The sequence below is a fragment of the Erpetoichthys calabaricus genome, chromosome 9 (genome assembly GCF_900747795.2).
Source record: "Erpetoichthys calabaricus chromosome 9, fErpCal1.3, whole genome shotgun sequence".
In the NCBI taxonomy this organism is placed as follows: domain Eukaryota; kingdom Metazoa; phylum Chordata; class Cladistia; order Polypteriformes; family Polypteridae; genus Erpetoichthys; species Erpetoichthys calabaricus.
In genome coordinates this window covers 133,984,962-134,007,909 of record NC_041402.2, presented here as the reverse complement: position 1 = coordinate 134,007,909, position 22,948 = coordinate 133,984,962, and the positions used below count along the sequence as shown (strand labels likewise).

Here is a 22,948-nt window from a genome sequence, read left to right as displayed (position 1 = left end):
TTATCGGTATACAGCATGAAGCAGATGCTGCCTGAGCCACAGCAAACGCTTTAGTTCCTGTACGGACTTCGCGGTTTAGAAACAGTTTCATCCCAATAACTCTAAACGCACTAAATCAGTCCATCAAGTGCTCCTTGTAGAAATGTTTGGACTTATAAGTACAATTACCCCACTGTAAACTTGCACTACAGTTATAATATTGCACAACCTGCGCCACTTTATAAAGCGCGAATTTACATGTGATGACGGTATTCATTTCTAAGAGGAAATGCAGCAAAACATGTTGATTATATTATACAGATAAAACTTTAACTTCATTTAAATAATCTGTATTGTTAATAATTAAACATGTGAGGACACGGTGCCGCAGCGCTAGCTAGTTCAGTAATTGTTCCTGCCTTGCGCTGTATTCTTGCTGGTGCTGACGCGACACTGGAAAGATAGACGGATATAATAATTAATACGTACTACTAAGATATTTCAATGTTCCTTAAAAGTTTTGAAGAATCGAAGTTCTAAGCTTACAGATGGCTTCACGTCTATTACATAGCTTATTGTGTGGCGATTGAGTTTTTGGAGAAAGAAAAGTAAGGACAGGAATTGGAGGTTAGTACGTTTGAAAGAGACAGTACTGCTGTGATAAATTATTTCATTGAAGGTTGCGCATGGTGCAGCAAGCCTCTTGCGTGAGACATGAACAAGCACTGCGCCACCGTGTTCCCATGTTTAATAACATGCTTTCATTCCTATCATCATGAAAAAGATATCACGTATACATCTCAGTATTTTAATTATTCAGAGAGCTGTAATATCAAGAATGTAATGGATTATGTGTCCTGTCGGAGAAAGAGAAAGCCCGTTTAAAAAGCAGGTAGTGATTCATACACATAGAGCACATAGAAGATCAAATACAGAACAAAGCATTTAACATGCCACTTTAGTTAAAATGGGATTTGAGAAACTAGTAAATTAAACGATTTTAAGATGAAGTTTATGATGTTCTACTTTAATGGCAAAATAAACTATGTGATTAAAGTGGAAATTTCGAGATTAAAGTTGACATTTCGTGCTTTTTCCCCCACTGTGTGCCTTTTTTTTGTCTGTACCCTAATAAGCTTTCATATGACACTCAGACGGTGGGCTACGAGTCGCTTTTTCACGGCGACTTTGATATGTGATTTCTTTTTTATTTCAGGCACTGTGCGACTTTGTGAATTTGAGCCTTCGAGTTTCTCCGACACTCTGTCACTCGATCAGCTTCCTTTTGTTGATTATACCACTGTTTAAACCAACAAATAGTATGTTTTTTCTTTGCCTCCACTTGGTATTCGCTGAAATTCTTATATTTTCCCCTGTGCTTTTCCCATTGTCTTTTCACAGAAGGCTATTTATATTGATTTGCATATTCAAAGAGGCGTAATTCTGGGAGGAGTTGGGGCGGGACAGAAGGCGCGTGCACGTGCGTTACTTTTCACGCAAATCGGGATTTATGTAGTGGAAGAACGTGAAAGTATGCGTGCGCACAGATTCCTGCATCTGGATTTTTCTGTGCGTACACACAATCCCGCTTTTGTGCTTACGCCATGTTATAGTGTGAGTTCTACGCACGGCGTTATACATGAGGCCCCAGGTCACTTGTGAGCCCTAATTGCCAATTAAAACATGCCCCTTCAGGCAAAGGATATAATTGTTGGCATGAACTGTAGAACTTATTATTGACTTGTTGTGTTTTGTGTTATTATATCTTACATAATCTGTAAAGCAAGAATTGCATGGAATGGTGAAGTATCACTTGTTCACCAAGCATGCAAATAAGAATTTTCATTGTATCCTGTATACATGCCAATCACTTTATTAAAATTGAACAGGCTCTTTCTGTAGTTTGGTGAGTTCATGATCAATAAGAGAAATATGGAGGAAATTAAAAATAACCCAGATTATCTGATGTTGTTAAATGTGATGAAGAGCTCCGAAACCAATTACCATTTTTTAAAAACAAAATAGACCAAAGACAGTAAAGTTAACATTCATGTAGATTTCTTTGTTCCTACCACAACTGAGAATGCAGTGCATTCTTCCATTGCCATTAGTCCTGCCCTCCTCTCTTGCCCCTAAGATCCACATGGCCAGATAAATTGTTTTCAAGAATGTTGCATTTCATCAACCAAGGTACTCTTCTTAAAGAAACAAATAAGGTACAAGAAACTGGGTTGTCACAAATGGTTTATAGACTTTAGATGGCTAACACTGTGTGAAACATAGTTATAGCTTCTTTGCACACAATGCTGGTTCTGTGTATTGAATGATGTAGGAATGAACAAAAAAGCAAAATCTACATTTTCTTCAGACAGTTAAAAAAGTAGAATCTGCATTTGCAACAGACAATTTCCAAAATTGAAAAAATGTTCTTACAAACACCATATAGATGTCATAGTCCACTTTTAAATGTATGTGTCTCAGCAGCCTTGCATAGCAACACAATTAGATACCCATTTAAAAGATAAAGCAGAAGTTCAATCAAGAGATGATAATCCATTCATCCATCCATTTTCCAACCCGCTATATCCTAACACAGGATCACGGGGGTCTACTGGAGCCAATCCCAGCCAACACAGGGTGCAAGACAGGAACAGATCACGGGCAGGGTGCCAACCCACCGTAGAGATATGATAATGAAACAGCTAATATCTGTTTGTTTTCTAATAATTCAAGGTATTGCCATAGATAGAAATGAGCCATTACTGTGGGCCAAGGACTGCTTCGATATTAAATGTTAGTTGGTAGAGAGGAAATACATGCCTCATGACATAATTAGCAAACTTGTCTATCTGATTTCTCATGACATTCCAAGAAAGGTTCCATTAATCATTCAAGGTGGTTTTTATGCTATGCTTTCTGATTAAACTAGAGATACATCAAGTAAAGAATAGCTGGAGGCTTTGTTTTGTTGGGTAGACTGCATGTACACATGTACACCACTTACAAAGATTTCACTGATGAACAGTTTAGTGTGATTTTGTCCCTTGAGAGGAAACCTCAAAAGTCTCTGGGGATGAACGGTTGCTTGGCAATTTTCCTGGCTTGATAAATGAATGTATTCTGTAAGTTTTTAGGCTGTTGTTTTCTGAATGGCCCATGCCCCATAGGCTCCATTATAAAATGGCTATGTATTTTTTTTAAATCTATACAAAAAGCTTAACTTTAGAACATAATTTCATGTAGCAAATGCATATACATCAAGGTTGTTTAGAAATAACTGACTAGAAAAAAGCAAACCTATCCATTAAGAGTTCCTCCTTATCTGCAAAAGAATTCTTTAAGATAACTCCATACAAATGTACATGCATATATACATTCTCAAATTCAACTAATCCAATTATGGTTACAAGGAACTAGAATCAATGCATTAATTATGTTTTAATATTCACTATTTTATAGTTCACGGTTTTAAAATCATGATTTATAAATCTATAACTGTCAACAGATTATTAATACACATTTTCCCAAATCTATAATTCCTCAGGAAGCATAATTATAAGTACATATTTATTTATTTTTAATTACCTTGGAGTCCACAGAGAAATACTGCAGCTTCGAAAATGTTCATATTGTCACGTACAGAATATTAGTTAGCAGTCAATGATGACAATCTGAAAAATAAAGTTGTCTTTAAATATAGAGCTGCCATTAGGTATCATGCTAATAATCCACAATTTATACCACATGCATTTTTTGCTGCACTACCACCCATCGTATGGTTCTTTATGCCTTACAATCCACTATTCCATTAACAAAGATAAACTTGGTCCACGTGAGCCTTCATTAATGCGATTTTACAGTACTGAGCACTATTGTTTTCTATTATGTCAAACTTATTTTCTCTTCATAAAAACGCAAGATTAAAAATTACTCTTGGCCATCACTACAAAGTATATGGGGTAACATAAAAAATAATATTTTTGGTTGTAGTAAGCCTTGGGGAATTAAGACTGTAAAACATATTTTGCATGATTCATTAGAGTAGATTAGACTAGACTAGACTAGACTAGACTAGATTAGATTAGATTAGATTAGATTAGATTAACTTTATTAATCAGAAGGGGAAATTCACATGTATACAGCAGCAGAAATATAAAAACATAAAAACAAAGTCTACATTCGTACAAGCTTTCCTGGACTTTATAATAGTAGCAGTTGTACATGGAGATCAGGCAAAATTTTATTACAGCTAAACAAAAACTGCACCATTTCAAAAAATTATCTAAGTAGGAATGAAGGGACTCTCAGTGCACCTCTAAATCCTCAGAAGGAAATAAAAGCAATAAAGCAGTAAAATTGTTTGTTAAACTATATGTAATATTGGAAATAAACATAAGGGAGTGATAAAAGAAAAAACAGAAACACTGTACCAAAAAAATAAATAAATAAACAGAGAATTTTTGCTATTTGAGCCTGACTACACAGGCATTGAACCCTGGACTGTCCCATGAAGTGGCACATCCACTTCTGGCTACTGACTTACTCCTAATTGAATTATTGTCACAGCTCACCTCCAACTCGACACTCAAACAGATAATGTTGCTTAAGTGAACTTACTCCTTAGCATTAAGCCGTATCCCAGCTCACACTCTGGGGAGACCTCAAGTACCCCTGTACCCTTGAGCTACAATAATTAATTTATAGGGCCAAGTCTTCAAGACAGTTTAGCAGCTGTTGGCTGTCTTGGATGGAAAAGATGATTCAAGATGGTATTACTTTCTCGACTTAACTGTGATTAAAGGACTGGGCATTCCTCTAAAGGTAGCACTGCACCACTCCACTGAGGCTGCAACTCTGTTTTACCTATGTTAGTGCAAACGTATATAGCACTTCCAGTCCCACACTGACACTTATGCATGTTTTTCTTCTCTAAAATGTCTGTGTTGAGACTGGCCTTCTCTCTTATTTTTTAATGTTCCCTTCATGCCTGACACCTCATTAACAGCCCAGTAATTTGTCACAACACATAGTGACAAGAATCATTCTGGTAAGATGGTGGTGTTTGGAGCTAGTGGCAGAAAGGCAAAAGGAAACAGACCAAGAATGATCCATACTGTAACAGTAGCATATGTACAGTATATATACTGTATGTATTTACATGTGCATATATAAATTTACATGTGTGTGTGTTTCGTTTGCTCTGAGCCAGCAGGTGGCACTGGTATGCAAACTGTACACACAGGAAAAAAAACACATGAGGTATGACAATTTAATTCCTGGAATGATCCTGTAGAAAAAAAATGTGTGTGTATCTGTGCAGTAGTGGCTACTGTCACCTTCGAAGTAATTTCCTTCCACAGCGATGGATTTAGTTGGGACAGTATGGATATTTCAAATAAAGCAGAAAGCAGTGATTAGTCAATGGTAGTAAATGATCTTTGACCTAAAAACTATGTGACAACCAATAATTAGATGTTACAACTAGAGATTTTTATTTTTTATTTTTTTCAAAAATAAACACTTATTTTGATTTTGATACTTGCAACGTAACCCAAAAAAAATCATAGAGTAAAGCATTTATCACATTATAACGTTGCCTTATCTTCTCATACTTCTTAATAAACATTTAGGTGCAAAATACCCCAATTTATTGAGTGTTTCAGGTTTAATTTTGTACCATTCTTGCAAACATGTCTTAAGGTGTACAACAGTATGGGTTCTTCTTTATCGTATTTTGGGTTTAAAATGCACCACACTTTCTCAGTTGAGGACAGATCAAGACAGCAGTCGGACACCTGCAACCTCTTCCTATGCAGCCATGCCTTTGTAATGTGCACAGAATGTGCTTTTGCATTGTCTTGCTGAAATATACATGGCCATCCATGGAAGAGTTGTAATCCTGTAGGCAGCATATGTTGCTCCAAAATCTGTATGTACTTTTTGGCATTAATAGTGCCCAGGGCACTGACACAAACCTAAACCATCACGGAAGTTGGCTTCTGAACTTGTAGCTGATAACAGTCTGGATGGTCCTTTTCTTCCTTGGACCAGAGAACACAATATGTATTCCTTCCAAAAAAGACCTGAAATATTGATTTGTCTAAACACAATATACTGTATGTCTCCACTGTGTGATGTTCCATCCCAGATAACTCCAAGCCCAGAGAAGTCAAGAACACTTTTGGTCATTACTAACATACAGACTGCTTTTTGCACAGTACAGTTGTGTAAAAATGCTTTTAAAAAATCCGCCATTGTCCTGGCACCTAAGGAAACAAATCCAGACTGTATAAATGATTATTGTCCCATTGCATTAACATCTATAATGAAGTGTTTTGAGAAGATAGTCAAAAATCACATATGCTCTTCTCTGGAAAAAGAATTGCATCAATTACATTTTACATATCGCTCTAGTAGACCCACAAAGCCTGCCATCACCTTGATCCTTCATACAGCACTGCCCCCACTTGACAGCAAGAGAAGAAATTATGTGTGAATGCTATTTATAGACTATGGCTCTGCATTTAACACAATGAACCCCTATTAGCTCATCACCAAGCTCTGGGACCTGCAGTTGAGCACTACATTGTCCAGCTGGATTTTAACTTCCTGAAAGGCAGAGCCCATTGGGTGGGTGGCCACACTTCATCATTCCTCACTCTCAACATGGAGCTCCAGGAGGATGTATTCTGAGCTCTCTACTGTACTACTACTACTCAGATGACTGCATGGCTGCAAATGACTCCAAAATCGTTGTTAAGTTTGCTAATGACACAGATGTGATAGGCCCGCTACCTAAGAACAATGAAAAGACTTACCTGGGTGAAGTGGGCAGTCTATCACACTGGTGCTAGAACAGCAGACAACAGTCTACTTCTGAATGTGACATTGGGAGGAAATAATAGAGGCACAAAAATCCCCTTAGTATTAATAGTCTTCAGGTGAAGAGTGTGGACAGTTTCTGATACCTCGGTGTTCACATCATGGAAAATCTGACCTGGTCCAAGCACATCAATACCTTGGCATGGCAACATCTTTACCACCTCAGACACTTCAAGAATTTTAGTCTGCCCTCCCAAATTCTAAAGAACTTCTACACATCCACCATTAACGTATTCTGATAGGAAGTATAACCCCCTGGTTTGGGAACAGCAAGCAGCAGGACCGCAAGGCTCAAAAGAGAGAGGTGGCATTAACTGAACGCATCACTGGGTGTGCACTCCTTAACTTCCAAGACGTTTACACCAAGCAATGTTGGACCAGGGCAAAAAAAAAATTATCCGTGACACCAGCCATCTCAACAACAGATTCTGTTCTGTGTTGCGATCAGGTAAACGTTATTGCTGCCTAAAGTACAGTGGAGAGAAACTGAGGAGGAGCTTTTTCCCCACATTCCTTCCACATGTTCAATAAGGAAAGTGTCTAAAAATATATGATGCCCTATTGCTAACTCATACATGAAGTTATTTATTTAGTTATTTATTATTTATCAGATATTTGTAATTCTATTAATGATTTTTGAATACTTATAAAGTCATGCATTATTGTGACTGTTCCTTTATTTTCTTCTTAAAGGCACAGTTATTGGAGTTGAGCAACTAAGCATTTCACTACATATTGTACTGTATGAACAATTTGTATGTGGAAAGTAAAATTTGATTTGATTTGATTTGTGGATGTAACTTGGTACTGTGTTACTTGAAGCTTGGCCAAAATACTCACAAGCCCATGTTTAATGAATGATGATTCTTGGTGCAGTTCTATCTGAGAGATCAGAGATCACGAGCATTCAGCTTAGAGGTACACACCAAAGGTTCACCAGATTCCTTGAAACTTTTAATTATATTATGCACTGATGAAGGTGAAATGTTCAAATTCCTTAGTCTGTCTTTGAGAAACATTGTTTTTAAACTTTTGAATAATCTTCTCACACATTTGTGGGAAAATTGTCGATTCCTCTGCCCATCATTGCTAGCAATGTTTACACCTAGCAATGTTTACACAGCAAAGCAAACTTCTGTGTTTCTGTTGTACATAAATCATAATAAAATGTTAAAGCACTAAACAACCATGTGAAAAATTAATTTCACCATTGCCTATATAATAATTCCGTTCATATTCACAGACCTAACTACAATTTCAAAATATAAACTCAGCTGCCGTACACCTTTGAAACTCTGATTATAGTATCCACAATTATCTTCATAAACAACAGCAATGCACTAAACGTTGACTGCACTATTATGTTGAAATAGCTTTTATTGCCTTGGTGATGCTGACAATGTCAAAGCAGTGAACAATGCATTCATCCATTCACCAGCAACTCTGATAGTAATTATTTGCAAAGGATTATTTCTTTTAAAAACTTTAATTGTTAATAAAAAAGAGAAAAAGTGTCATATAATGTACAACAGCCAGGAGTGACAGTGCAGGTCAACCCCACACTGCCAGGTCACACCGAGAGACTCCAGAACAGGCCACCACCAATAACGTTTCCAAGGGATGAGTCAAACAAATGAGGACACCGTAAAAAGCAAAGAGAAGGTGAAACAGTGCTCAGTGCTTTTATTAAAACAACTCAAAAATCAAAACATTGTCAATTAAAGTGCTGTGCACCTAAAAATCATCAAAAAAAGTGGAAATCCATGAGATTAAAAACAATTAATTGAATAAAATGAGACTGAAACTCATGCCTCAGTCGGCAGGTCATTGTTCCTTCCAGATTTGGACAAGCCCAACACAGCTCCCTCTTTGTCTCCCCAGCTCACCCATAGCTCACTCAGCTGGCGTAAACACTAGCAGCAGCAGTCTTCTCCTCCTGAACTCCGTCTTAGCCACCTCAAGCGGCATCAGCCAGACTGTTCGGGGTCGGTTATCCTGCTGTCTTCCTTCACTCTCCTGCAGTCGTCCCTCATATCCCTGGGGAGGATGCCACCTCAATCGCACCTGCTCCTCAAGGATAGTCAGAGGGCATGATCCGCCCCTAGAGCACAAAACCTTTACTTCTACGCAGGGCAAACAACTGTGCTGCCTTTCCCCACACTGGCTGGCTGGCTGGCTGGCTCTCCACCTGCTACTGTTCTCACAGCTCTTCTCCTCTTGTTCTCTGTCTCCTACTGTTTCCTCCTTGTGCTCTCCTTTTATATGCTGGGGAAGACTGATGCTCATCCTAGGTTGATAACGAGAAAATCAGACCACTCTCATGTGTTGGCAAGGCAACACACAGACAGCTGACTGCCTTGCACCAACCCAGAGACGAGCTGCCTGCTCCACTCCCCAGCACATGCACATCCTATTTATTTATTTAAAACGGCCACTTCCTGAGCTCTGGACCTGCTATACCACACCCTGCTTTTACATAAATTCTGCATTCCAACACGATATGTATCACATGATGGTGATTAGATGTAAATCACAAAGAACAGCATTTCTAGCACTGGTTAATGTTCAGTTGACCATCAGAATTGACAAGATGAGTGAACATAGTGACTCTGAATGTGGCATGATAGTTAGCACAAAGGAACTGGCAGTTCTAACAACTCCCAAATAGCTGTCATCATGAAAATTCCATGCATAACCATTTCATGGGGTTACTGAGAGTGGTGTGAAAAGCAAAAAAGTACCAGTGTTTGACTGTTCTGTGGGCAAAAAAGCAGCTTCTGGGTCGGATAAGTCAAAGGGGAACCTCTAGAGAAATTAAATATTAATGTGCAGAATGTCACCTCAGGATGCACAACCGTTTAGACTTTGCCTCAAATGAGCTGCAACAGCCAAGGACCATGTAGGGTGCTAATGTTGACAGCAAAAAAACAACAGGTGTTCTGTTTGGTATCAAAAGTGGTGGCTAGTCAAAGCAAAAGAACTTATGCAAAATTTTTAGCAAAACTTAGAATCTGGATTCACACAAAAATGAAAAACAAATTGTGTTTTGCAACCATTGAAAAGTTTTGTCATTATCACATATTTTCAGCAAATCTGCAGTCTTTGTTCTCCTTTTGCAAAAACTTATTCTGGTGCACAGCGTGAAAAGGAATCACTTCACTAGTGTTAAAATCCATTGGCCTGGGTGTGTGGCTGCAAGTAAGCATCCAGAAAGATCCTGGCTGACAGAACCGGAGAAAGTCAGGGCAGACAGCACCATGCTTGACTCAAAATGATCTCTGGAAAGCCACAGCACATTGAGTCACATGGAAGGAGTCGTGGAAGTTCAGAGAGGCAGTAGCAGCAGCGTTAGAAGGTGCCCAAGGAAGGAAAATATAGTTCCAGCTATGAAAAAACCCTTAGGATGCATTACTTTTTGCTTTATGCACCAAACAACTTTAACCCATAAAAAAAAAAAAAATTTAGCATTTTAAATTTGGGAAATTGCACTCCAAATTAAATTTATGAGCAATTTAGCAAAACTGTATGTAAAAAGACACTGGGCTGTTTCTCTCTTTACTAGTGGTAGCAGTGTCATGGAGTAGGGATCGTTTTCGTGGTACATATTAGGGCATTAATATTTCCCACTGAAGAATGTCTGAATGACAAAGCATTGTAAACATCTTACATGACCACATTCATCCCTTCATAGCTACATTTTATCTACACTCGGATGAATGTTTTAAACATGAAAATGACATTATATAACAAGTAACATATCATCACAGAATGGTTCATGTCGGACACCTTTAATTACTTCAACAACTTGCACAGTCCCTGGATTTCAAAAAACCTCAAGCACCTTTGGGGTGAGGTGTAAAGGAATATACACAGCAAGACAATGCACAACATGGTCATTTCTGTAGGGTACAAAATTTCTGAAGAACATATCCAGCATTATGCAGAATCTATGCAGAGGCAAATACATTCCGTTCTGAAGGCCAAAGGTGGTGCAACATGCTACTAGAAAGATATAACTTATAAAACAGCAACTCAGTGCACATAGTACACTGGGCTTAGAAAGTATTGACACACCTTCGCTTTTAGTGCACTTTATTGTGTTGTAGATTTAATTTTAAATAGATGGCAGTTTTTTCCCATTAATCTACACTCAATAACCCATAATGACAATGTAAAAATGTTTTAAGAAAGGTTTGCAAATTTATTAACAATCAAAAACTGATTTTTTTCTTTCATGTAAGAATTCATAAAGTACTTTGTAGAATTCCTTTTAGCAGCAATTACACCTTTAACTATTCTAGTTTTTCACACCTAGATTTGGTTAGATTCTTCCTGGAAGATCTTCTTAATCCCCATTTAATTGGATGGGAAGCACCTAAAAACTGCCACCTTCAGGTCTTCCACAGATGCTCTATGGGGTTTAAGTCTGTGCTTTGGCTAGGCCATTCAAGGCAAAGATTTGTTCTGAAGCCGCTCCAGAGCTGTCTAGGCTGTATGCTTTGGGTCATTGTTGTGCATCACTCCAGTTTATGGAGCAGATTTTGTTCACAGTCATCTCTTTATTTGGCTGCTTTCATCTACTCCTGTCTGTCCCTGCTGCTGAGAAGATCCCCCATAGCATGATGCTTCAATCACCATGCTTAAAGCAGGCAGTGAGCAGTGCGTGGTCTTTACCTGATATAGTTCTTGTAGTTCTACCAAAATAGTTCAAGTTTAGTCACATCATACCATTAATCTGTTTCCCAGATTCCTTTAAACTATCATATGCCATTTACGTAAGAGTGTCTTCTATATAACCTCTCTACCATAAGTGTCTGAGCAGTGGAGTGTGAATAAGATTGTTAACCTTCTGACAGCTTCTCCTATCTCAGAAGAGGATTCTTAAGCTCTGTTGGTGTTACCATTGGGTGTTCTGTCACATCCCTGACCCAAGCTCTTCTTTCTGGGTTACTCATTTTGATCGGATGACCAACTCTAGGAAGCGTCTTGGTGTTTCCAAATGTCTTCCATTCCACAATTATTGAGGCCCAGATAAATCGACTTGAACTGGGAGAACTTTGTGAACGACTAAAGCTGGGTTGGCAGGGGATGGGATAGCAGGCTACCTACTGTCAGTGCTGATCGATACATTTGCAAAACAAAAGACATTGATGAAGAGGTACAAGGGAATTTAAGGTGGCCCAGGATTACAAGTTTTTTTGTAGGCTTCAGGGATTTTAGTGTTAAAGCTTTAGAAATGGGCTAATACCCTTGTACTGAACTATATCTCAAAAGTGTTTTTTCGAAAATTTCTACAGTGGGTTCCTTAGGCATCATGACTTGGTTTTTGTCCTGAAATACAGTGGGAATTATGAACCTTATGCTCTTTGGTCTGTGCGTTTCTAAACTATGTTTGATCAATTCAGTTTTCTACAGATTGACTCCAATCAAATTCTAGGCACATCTCAAGGATAATTAAAGCGAACAGGATGCACCTGACCACAATTTGGAGTACCACAGCAAAGGGTCTGAATACTTACATGATTGAGAAATTTCAGTTTTCATATTTAATAGTTTTGCAGACCTTTCTGAAAATATGTTTTTCACTTTGACATTATGGGCTATGAGTGTAGATTGATGACAAAAATGGCAAATTTATCCATTAAAAATTAAACCTACAACACAATAACTTTGCAGAAAGTGAATTGTTCTGAATACTTTCCAAATTCACTGTATAGTGTACTATACTTGAAGAATAATATTTTCACCATGTATATCATAGTAGAATCTCACATCTTCAGTGAATGGTGGTATGCAACAGGCAATGTTATGGCTCAGATTGCTGCAAGAGTATAGACAATTTAGACAGGAAAAAAAACACATTAAAAGGAATGAGCAGGGGTCTATTCAGAAACAGTCAGAAAGTCAAAAACCCAGAAAAACAGTTAGAGTGGTGACTGTCAAATCCCAGTATGCACATTAGAAACAATGTCAGAAAAGACTGAAAAATTATGAACAATTGTTTCTTGGTGGCACCTTTTAACTACCTCCTCCAAAAATGAAGTAAATCAGAAAAAATGTCAAAGTTAGGAAACTACACTGAGAGGATCTTTACCTTAGTGAGGCAGGATATGATGACATTATATGTTATATAATACTGGTGTCACATAACTGGCAGTGGGTGTTGTTACTATAAATAATGCTGCTTCTATTAAAAACAATTCAAAATGGTGACAACCATAAAAACAATATGGCATGGAGCTAACATCACATTCATAATTATAAGAAAATAAAAATAACTAAAATAAAATAAAATGACTGGAAAAGCATTCTGGGAGAATATGGAGGGGTCTACCAAAAACTGATATATGAAATGAAGCTTGTAATTGCTAATGCTATGAAGAAGTATTGAAGTTTGTTATTGGTAATGCTATTAAATGATTCAAAATTATTTAATGGTGGAAATTACATTCAATTGATATTTTTCAAAACAGTGCAGTGAGGAGTGGGCAGTTCATGTCCTGTATATCATAAGATTCAAAAAAAGAATGGGATTTTACATTATTTTTGTTCATTAAAGCAGCTAGTGGTGAGTAAAACCCACCTTTGTTTATTGGACAACACAACAGCAATATCTGATGATGATTCCTTCTCCTTAGGTTCAGCTGACCTTTAAGGATCCAACTGGCTCAACTGAGGCATAACTTGATCTATATGATACGACAAATCCTCTATAGCTCTAACATCCAAGATGTCTGCTTTAAGAGGTCTACTCCCCTTCTATAATCCTGAGCACGTACAGACTAACCAATGGTACACTCTCTACGTCTGGACTGTGTAGGATTTGGAAGTCCTATGTGTGCATCACAGCAGACTGCCAACTGGGCTGGGTCTCAAGTGCATCCAAATGAGTGCATAATCGATGACCATTAAAAAGCATGGCAGGAGAGCCTTTTGGCACACACTGTGAAGTGTTGCGGTGTGTCAAAAAACATATCCACCCCATGTTGAAAGTAGGCCTACTCAAGCCCAGAGAGGACTTACTTTCTTAAAGGAGTTTGTATAGATGTCTCAGCTTCAGTAGAGGTCATATGGTATGGAGCAAAGCAAATATTTGCCTCTAGAAATGTTGTGAATTCTTGTGCTGGTAATTGTGGTTCAATATTCATAACAAGGATTTCAGGTTTTACATACTGGTTGAAAATGTTTCTCAGCACTTTAACGGTCTTGTTTGTGGTTATGAAGCCCATTATCTGCACTGTTAACGCTTTCAAATTAGCATTAACCATGAACATAAACATGTTTTCCCCTCTCTTGGCCCAAAAAAATCTAAAGTGGAGTGGTGCTTGGCACAGGATTTTGGCTTTCTGGGGTTCTGCTTTGCCTATTTTTGTATTTTTATTATTATTATTATTATTATTATTATTATTATTACCATTATTATTATTAATTTTCTTGCACTTGTTTATTTTTAAAGGTGAAGTGTTTGCTGTTTAACTGAGTCTGTTTAATGTGGTTTTTGGACTTCTGGCAGGGCTGCAACCTGTCTCCTCTTCCTTTTTTTTCCTTTTTATGGACAAGTCACAGATAAAGACTGGAGACTGGAAACCTTAGGATTGCATTTCTGGTAGTAATTTCAAAACATGACAAAATGTAACATTGGCTCATTGGCAAGGCCAGGTCAGGTAGGAGAGCATGCACTGGTAAAGTGAGTTACTGCATCTACCAGACGACAAAACAGCTCAGAATCCTGGTTGGTAACCCCCCAGGGTGATACGTGGTCCAGTTCCTTCCCCCAGAAATGACCATCTATCTGCCACAGCCAGATGTTACATGGGCATCCCTGTGGCTTGGTCCAGCCGCACGGGTCCTCAACAATGAGGATCCTGTGAGTTGGATCACCTTTGGGGAATATGATGCTCATAACTAATGCTTCCTCACAATGCACGTAATTTGCCTCATTTGGTACTACGTGAGAAACCGATCATTTGACACAAAGCCAAATCAGCAGTACCCAAGGATCCTCTGAAGGAGTCCAGTCTTTGTCTCAGGTCACAGGATAGCACTGGATAGTATCCATGTCTCGCAACCATATAGCAGAACAGGAAGCACCAGGACTCTAAAGACTTGGACCTTCGTCCTTTTGCAAAGATATCAGGAGCGCCTCACACCCCTTTCCAGTGACCTCATGATTCCCCTTGCTCTCTCAATCCGTCTACTGACTTCATAGGAAGAGTCACCAGAGATTTGAATGTCACTGCCAAAGTAAGTAAACCTCCTGACAATGTCAACATTCTCTCTGCAGACAGACACACTGCCAATGGCTGTGCCCAAGAGGTCATTAAAGGTTTGGATCTTGGTTTTTATCCAGGATTCTTGTAAGCCCAGGCACTCACACTCCTCACTCAGTCTCTCCAAAGTCTCAATCAGAATCTTGATTAACTCCACGAAGATCTCAGCATCATCGGTAAGGTCAAGATCAGTGAATCTTTCTTCACCAACAGACGCCCCACAGCTGCTGGATTCCACAATCCTTTCCAACCCCCAGTCCATGCAAGTACTAAACAGAGTAGGAGCAACAACACACCCCTGATGAATCACAGAATCAACTGAGAAAAACGTGGAGGTTCTTCCTCCATTCTGCACAGCACTCACAGTACCAGTGTACAGGGTGGCCATGATATCCAGCAACTGTGTGAGGATTCCACATAGTCTCAAGATGTCCCACAGGCAGCTTGATAAACCTAGTCAAATGCTTTACAAAAATCGACAAAGGCTGCAAAGAAACTGTGCTGATGTTCATGTTTGTGCTCCATGGAAACCCTGAGTTCCAGGATGCGGTTGATGTCAGAGTACTTAAACATAAAAACCACACTGCTTTGGTCACTGGTTTGTGAGCAAGTAATCATGGATCCTATTTAAACAACTGCTCAAAGTAGCCAGCCCAGTGGGTCACAGTTGTAGTATCACCCACCCTGACTGTGATTCTCTGATGAAGAGATTTGACTGCGCAATGCTTCTATTCCTCTGTAAGCAGGACATAGGTCAACTAGACCATAGTTAGCATGTCACTTGCTCACAGATTCCTCTGACAAATGTCTGCGGCCCTCGCAGCCATTCCTCACAGTTCATGGTAGAGACCATACTTGCCATCCAGCCATTTGCTGCGACTTCTCTCGATGATATCCAGGGTGCCCTGCGAGATGAAACACCTCCTTCTGGGAACACCAGCTACACCAATACAACCCTCAGCAACCTTCATGACCTTTTGCAAAGTCAAGGAACATGGACCCATGGGGACCAACACAATCCTCATAGCCAGCCCTTGCATTGATGTCACCCATGACCAGAGGAGTGATACCTAGCCGGCACCTATCAAGAAGACAACACTCACTGCAGTTGGAAAATACACTGAAATAAAAGTCAAGGCACCCAGAGAGTGCTTTACTCCAAGTCTCATAATTTGCTCATTGAAAGGAGCAACATCAGACACCATTGGAAGGAGCCAATCCACCACAGCTTCAGCTACTCCTTGAGTATGACAGCCATCAGAACTACCAGACAAAGGTGTATACACCAAAAGAGATCTGGCCAGTCCCAGGTCTGCACATCTTAGACAGTGCCACCATTGAAATTTTATATTTAAATTTAATTTTTATTTGAACTTCATGTTACACTGTGGACCCTGAGCTTCGCAATTTTGTCTATCTGTATACTTGTATATGGTTGAGATGACAATAAAGTTTGGTTTGACTTTGAAATGACAGTTTACAAAGCTTCTCCAACAGCAGAGGAAGATGATCATCATGCCAGAGAGACAAGATGTTCCACTTGCCTACTCAGATCAGCTGCCTCAGATTGCGACCCGAGTGCTGCCATGCAGTGGGTGACGCCTCAGCACACACCAGTTCCAATCCCCTACAGGCCTCATCCCATTGGCTCTCTGACGGTTTTGACTCTTCTACAAGTGAGACTTCCAAGAGCTTTCCCCATCCCCTTCATAATGCAAGCAGCCTTCTAATGGGTGGCTGCAGCAGAGCGACGCCCGTGGACAGCAGAAAGGAGGACTGTCTGCCATTTCTGAGCTGCGTGAAATTTTTTTTACGGTGGTTGCAGTGCTAGTTCTGTCACCAATCCCCAAGATTTCCGTGCAAGTTGGAGGACCACTTGCAGGGCCGGATGCAGTATAACATCATACCCATGACAGGATTTTGGCAAAATATTAAGAAAAGTTTTACGGTCATCAAAAAGTAATAAAACATGCAAAATAATAAAAACAATGGTCTCAATCCTTGGGTACTGACAAAAAGAATGAGATTGTTACTACAAGCAGCCAAAATGAGATTCCTGAATAAAGTTGCTGGGCTTATTTTTTATAATGGCATAAGGTGCTTAGCAAAACATGAGGATCTAAAAGTAGAGCAGCTGATTTTCTGGATCAAGAGGAATCATTTGACCTGATTTTGGTACGCAAATAGAATTTTCCCTTGGTGCCTTTAAATTGAGGAGTACAATACATGGCTCACTGGCAGAAGATTCAGGATACATTGGAGATATTATAACCTCCAAATGGGATGACAACTACCTGGAAATTCCATAGAAGATAACATTGTCCGCTTATCCCAGATCATTGTGTTGCTAAATACATTGCTAAATACAACACTCTTCAGGATGAGTTATAGTGTTTCAAAACAAAAATAACAGTGTTGCCATAAGTGGGATAGTTGAAAATGAATAAAGGAAATGAAGAGAATAATGAAAGCCAAATAATAAGCAACAAAATAAATAAAACCAGAATACAGGTAAAAAATCAGGGAACCCACATGTTCCTCTCATTCAGTGATTAAGAGTCCAGTCTTCAATTCAAAACCTCACGTGTTTTGTCTGTTTTGACCATATGACTGGATGACTTGGCATGTTCATAATGCAACATGAGCACAGTAAGATTTATTTCGTGTACATTTTTAAATTGCTTACTGTTGTCCAATGTTGGTCACTATAGATGCCTATTTTGGCAGAGGATTTGTTATCTCCATGAAAACATTAGATTAAATATTTTTTATTATTTAAATATTTTTCTCTGACATCAGTGTAAACTACATGGAATAAGTAATATATAAAAATAAAACAATGCTTAAGAAAACATTTTTTACCATAAAGATATCACCACCAACCTAGCTGGGAGAAGGTCTAAAAATCCACTTTCCAGGTGTTCACAGCTTTCACCTCTGAGCCAGAAGAAGGATGAAAATGCTTGGTATTTTTGTTTCCTGTGGGCACACTAGTACCATCTTTTACTAAAGACTTTTTGGAAATTGAATCCCATAAAATCTCTGATGGATGATGGATGAAAACCTGTAGTTCTCTGGCAGTTCTCCAAGTTTACTCACTTACTTTTTATTTTTAGAATCTCAACTCCTCCTGAACTTTTTAACAAATATATATAAATCTCTCACTTACCTTTTGGAATACAATGATGGTATCTGGATTACAGAAATGTCATGTTGAAGTCTTCAGTCCTGTAAAGAAGTCTCTGCATATAGAAGCGACCATACCAGGGTCAAACATAGATGCTCATTTTGAAAACTTGGAGCAGGTTTTGGCTCAAAAGATTTTCACCACATATGAACCTCTGAAGCTCAGCTTAGAAGTTGAGCTCAGTACTGTTCAAATTAATATACAAGAAATTAAAGCCAATCAGAAGATTTCACTGGTGTATAGAACACTGACCGAATAAACTGCCATAACAAGCAGATCACTATCCTGGAAGAACAAGTGGCATCACTGAATGCTAAAGCAAAGAAATGGCAGACAGGAACTCTGTAGACAACCTTTGCATCATAGGAATTATATAAAATACTGTGAATGGAAATGCTATTGAGTTCCTGAAAAAAGCTTAGACCAATCTTATTCCTATCCTTGTTAGTTTTTCACAACTAATTTAGAGATACTATATACTATTCACACCTTATCATAATACAGCCCATCCAAGACCACTAATATTATGCTTCCAGTTTTATCAATCTCAATATGATCCTTTGAGAGGCATGAAGTCTCTTAATTTGTCCTATGTAGAACACTGAATATTTTTCTTCTGAAAATTTAGTAAGGTTAACTATCTGCTCCAGTAAGGCTATGATTCCAGTGACAATAGGAGCACAATGGTGGATCTGAGTCACCTGAATTTAAGAGTACAGAAAGACCAAAACAAAGGAAATAGTAAATGGTACAAAAAATGTAACAGGTGTTAACAGTAGTCTGGTAAAGCATGGTTTCTTACACTATGGGTTGGGTCATGAGATAGCTCACTGTGTCGAGAATTACAAGTGAAGTGAATGAGAAAGGGTCATGAACGTTCTGTGTCAAGCCCTGCGAGGGGTCGCCACATGTATGGCTGAAACAAACCCCCTGCATATAACATTTGACTGAAATTCTCCAAGCAGGTGGGCAACAATCAGCGGCAGTTCTACAAAGGACAGTCCCCCCCAGGAAAACGATCAGCAGCAATTTTCAAGGGGAACTCGATAGCAGCAGTTATGGGTCGTGAAGACAAGCAATATTCAAAATTGGGTCACAGGGAAAAAATGTTTAAGAACCACTGTGTTAAAGAAGTTAAATGCAACCTGACACAGAGTTTGTCAAAACTTAATTAAACCACCCCAACTTTCATAGTCAGCACAAGCATCTTCCTATTTTAAACAATCTCAAATGGATATTGCTGTAAACAAAAAGAAATGAAATAGAGCACAAAATAAAATTTTCAATGAGTGGCATAACTATGAGAACAAGCAGTCAAAGAATAAGCGAAAAATAGCTAAACAAACTAGTCAATGAATGGAGTCTGGGATGTTTTAGACTGTCTGAAGAGCCATGTTGAAGAATAGCCACCAAACCCATGCAACTATAGAAAATACACAACAGTACATGCCAACCACAGGTATGTGACTATACCGAAGTGAAGTCATGGTGTACCATCCATTTTGGGTCCCTGGTACCATATTAGATAGATAGATAGATAGATAGATAGATAGATAGATAGATAGATAGATAGATAGATAGATAGATAGATAGATAGATAGATAGATAGATAGATAGATAGATAGATAGATAGATAGATAGAACTTTATTTGTCCACAGGGGGGAATTTGGCAAGTACTTTTACATATGTGTACATGAATATAAGGTCAGCATATGTGTAATACTGCAAAAATATAATATTTAAAATGCAAAAATGTACAAAAAACTAATTATTAATTATGTTTTACTACTTGCTATAGGTGACACACTGTTGTACATTAGCTATTATAATATATGTATAATCTATGTATCATGCAACCAAATTCATTGTTTTTTCTAAATATGTCAAGCCTTTATATTAACACATGCTGAAATTGCAATAAAGATGTGTTGAGTTTTACTATATTACTGAGATAGGCTTCATCTTCTCCACAACCCTGTCCTGGAAAAGTAGGGTTAGAACATGGATGGATGGATAGATAACATAACATTCTCAAACTTGCTTAACCTAGGCATAGCCTATCCTAGCAGAACTGGATATGAGACAGGAAACAGCCCTGAACACTTTACCGATTTATCACAGAGCCTTCTCATGCAAACAAACACACACAGGGTCAATTTAGAATTACTAATCAATCTCACAAGCACATCTTGGGAATTGTGGAGGGACAACTGGAGTAACTGGCAGAACACCTGTTCATACACAAGAAGAACATGTAAAACTCCACCTGGATAACAATTAGAAGTAGGATACAAATCCAGCAGTACACGCTACACCTCCATGCCACCCAACAGATATCCTATGTAAACTAAATCCAAGTTTTATCACAAGCACACACTTCCAGTTGTTAGGTTGTGTATGATTCTCAGTAAGCCTTCTGCAATGTACCTCACTGTCACAGCGGTAAACACTGTGGCTGTCAGCCAATGCACCTGTCCGTGTTGCTGCCTGCCATAAGGGACACAGCCGTGTCACATCCTGCCATGAGAAGGACCAGACGCCTTTACCGTACTGTACTGTCAGTGGTGTGAGCTATGGTTAACAGGAAAACCAACGCTCTACACACCATTGGCAGGAACAGCACTGTGGCATTGCTGCTTGCCATGTGTCATGGGGCTGAAGTCGGATTTCATGGCTTTTGTAGCATCCAGTTTATATGCTGTGTTATATGTGTAACTGAGGCTGCAATCAGGCCAATGAGTCTTCTAGTTTTTGCGTTGTAAACTAATAGCCCTTTGCATTTTATATATGCAAATTTACTCAGTTGTTAACTGTATGCTACAGCTGACAGCTTGTTTTTTTTAATCAAAAACATGTACTGTAGATTCAATTTCACATCAGTAAATGTATCCACTTTGATTAAGGGATTTAGTGACATTATTTAACATATTCATTTGGACTAAATACATCTTGACCAAACCAATACAGTAACTTATCTCTGTCTTTGTATCTTTAAGTACAAGAAAAAAAAAACTAACAAATGTAATCTTGCTTTTCTATTTTACTTTAAACATTTCATATTTGTAGGAATGACATCATATCCTCTTCTTTCTGTGTAGACATTTCTTGAAAATATTGGCTTAAATCAACTGGAATACATAAATGTATTATTTACAAAAGCTTACACAACTTTATATAAAAACTACACTCTTGATTGCTCAGGGGCATGGTATACAAGAGATATTATAGCATGTTTAAATTTTTGGCCCAAGAAAACTACACCAGAAGAACTGTACTGGAGGGTGATCAACATGAAAAATGCAAGAATCAGAGTACTGTTCTGCTGACAGCAAAAAAAAAACTTTATAAATAAAATATATAATCAAATTTTTATTTAAATAAAATGAAAATATCAAAAGAACTTACCCTCCTTATGTCCTTAGAGTGCTTGTTTTCATTAATTTATTGTGGTTCTCTTTCCCTGTGTTCCAGCACTCTTCTAGTTGTTACTGTGTTTGTCTTTTGTTTTCTCTCTCTCTCTTTCTTTTTTTCTCATCCTGACGCAGTCTCTCTTTTTATGCCAACACTTTCTGTGGGGGAGGGGAAACAAGAAAATTGAAACAATAAAAAAACTAATTAAAACAATATGTGAAAAAATCCAAGGCCTTTCTAAACCATAGAAAGCAAACATATTACATTTGGGAGAGTACTCAGTTCAAAATAAATGCAAACTTTAAATTATTTTTTTCTGCAGTAGTGGTACTAAGAAGCAAATAGATATACATGTTACCACAGTGCTACCAAACTAAGTATACTTTTCTTTCTTTTGTTAGCAAGTAGATACCATCTCTGACCTTACAGTATGATTTGCCATCTTCATAAACATCATAAGCAGCATGAATTTAATGAATCCTAATGTATTGTACTGTATAAACTTACTTAGACATACAAAGATGGGGTTGTTTAATCACCCAGCTCATCAGTTTAAAACAGAACATTCTATTCTGATGAGATCATTTAAATGACCTTATACAAACTCCATACAAAGGGATGATTAGTGCCATTTTAAGGAGGTTTTAGTTTAAACAAATTGTACTGATGTCATTCCCTATTCACTTCCACTGTTCCCTCCCTACATAGTTCATTTAGCTTAAGACTTAAATCGGGAAGTAGGTATAGTCAGTCAGTCATTGTCCAACCCACTATATCCTAACACAGGGTCACGGGGGTCTGCTGGAGCCAATCCCAGCCAGCACAGGGCACAAGGCAGGAACAAACCCCGGGCAGGGTGCCAGCCCACCGCAGTAATATGGTATAGACCATGCAAAAAAAAAGAATTTTTTTTTCTTCACTTTTATTTATGCTTGTTTTGCTACGAAGGAGGACTGCCAGTTTAAAGGTTTTCAATGACAGTGGTTCCAAAACAAAAAGTGTTATTGATTACACCAAAAAGTGCTCAAAGGAGGGGTCCAGTAGTGCAAAAAGTTAAGGAAGGACACATACATGGCAATGTATGGGAGGGTAAATTTTTCAGTTTGAGCTTAACGTTGAGAACTACATGTTAATCCAGATTTTGTCATTTTCATTTTATTGGCAAGGCAGTCAATAAAAAAGAAAATATAACTAAAAGAACTACAGTTTTACAGGGTT

At 38.3% G+C, this 22,948-nt stretch overlaps 1 protein-coding gene across 1 annotated transcript in view; it reads right to left on the bottom strand.

The window, feature by feature from the left end:
- mfap5 (microfibril associated protein 5) overlaps window positions 1-21,866 on the bottom strand; it is a 49,212-nt gene extending 27,346 nt beyond the window's left edge. Inside the window, exons 1-2 of the mRNA XM_028810182.2 lie at window positions 21,725-21,866; window positions 3,565-3,650 (exon numbers count right to left, since the gene is read on the bottom strand). Of these exons, the coding sequence (XP_028666015.1) occupies window positions 3,565-3,607 (43 nt within the window). The 5' untranslated portion in view covers window positions 3,608-3,650; window positions 21,725-21,866. The remainder of the gene's footprint in view (window positions 1-3,564; window positions 3,651-21,724) is intronic.
- Window positions 21,867-22,948: the final 1,082 nt, after the last annotated feature.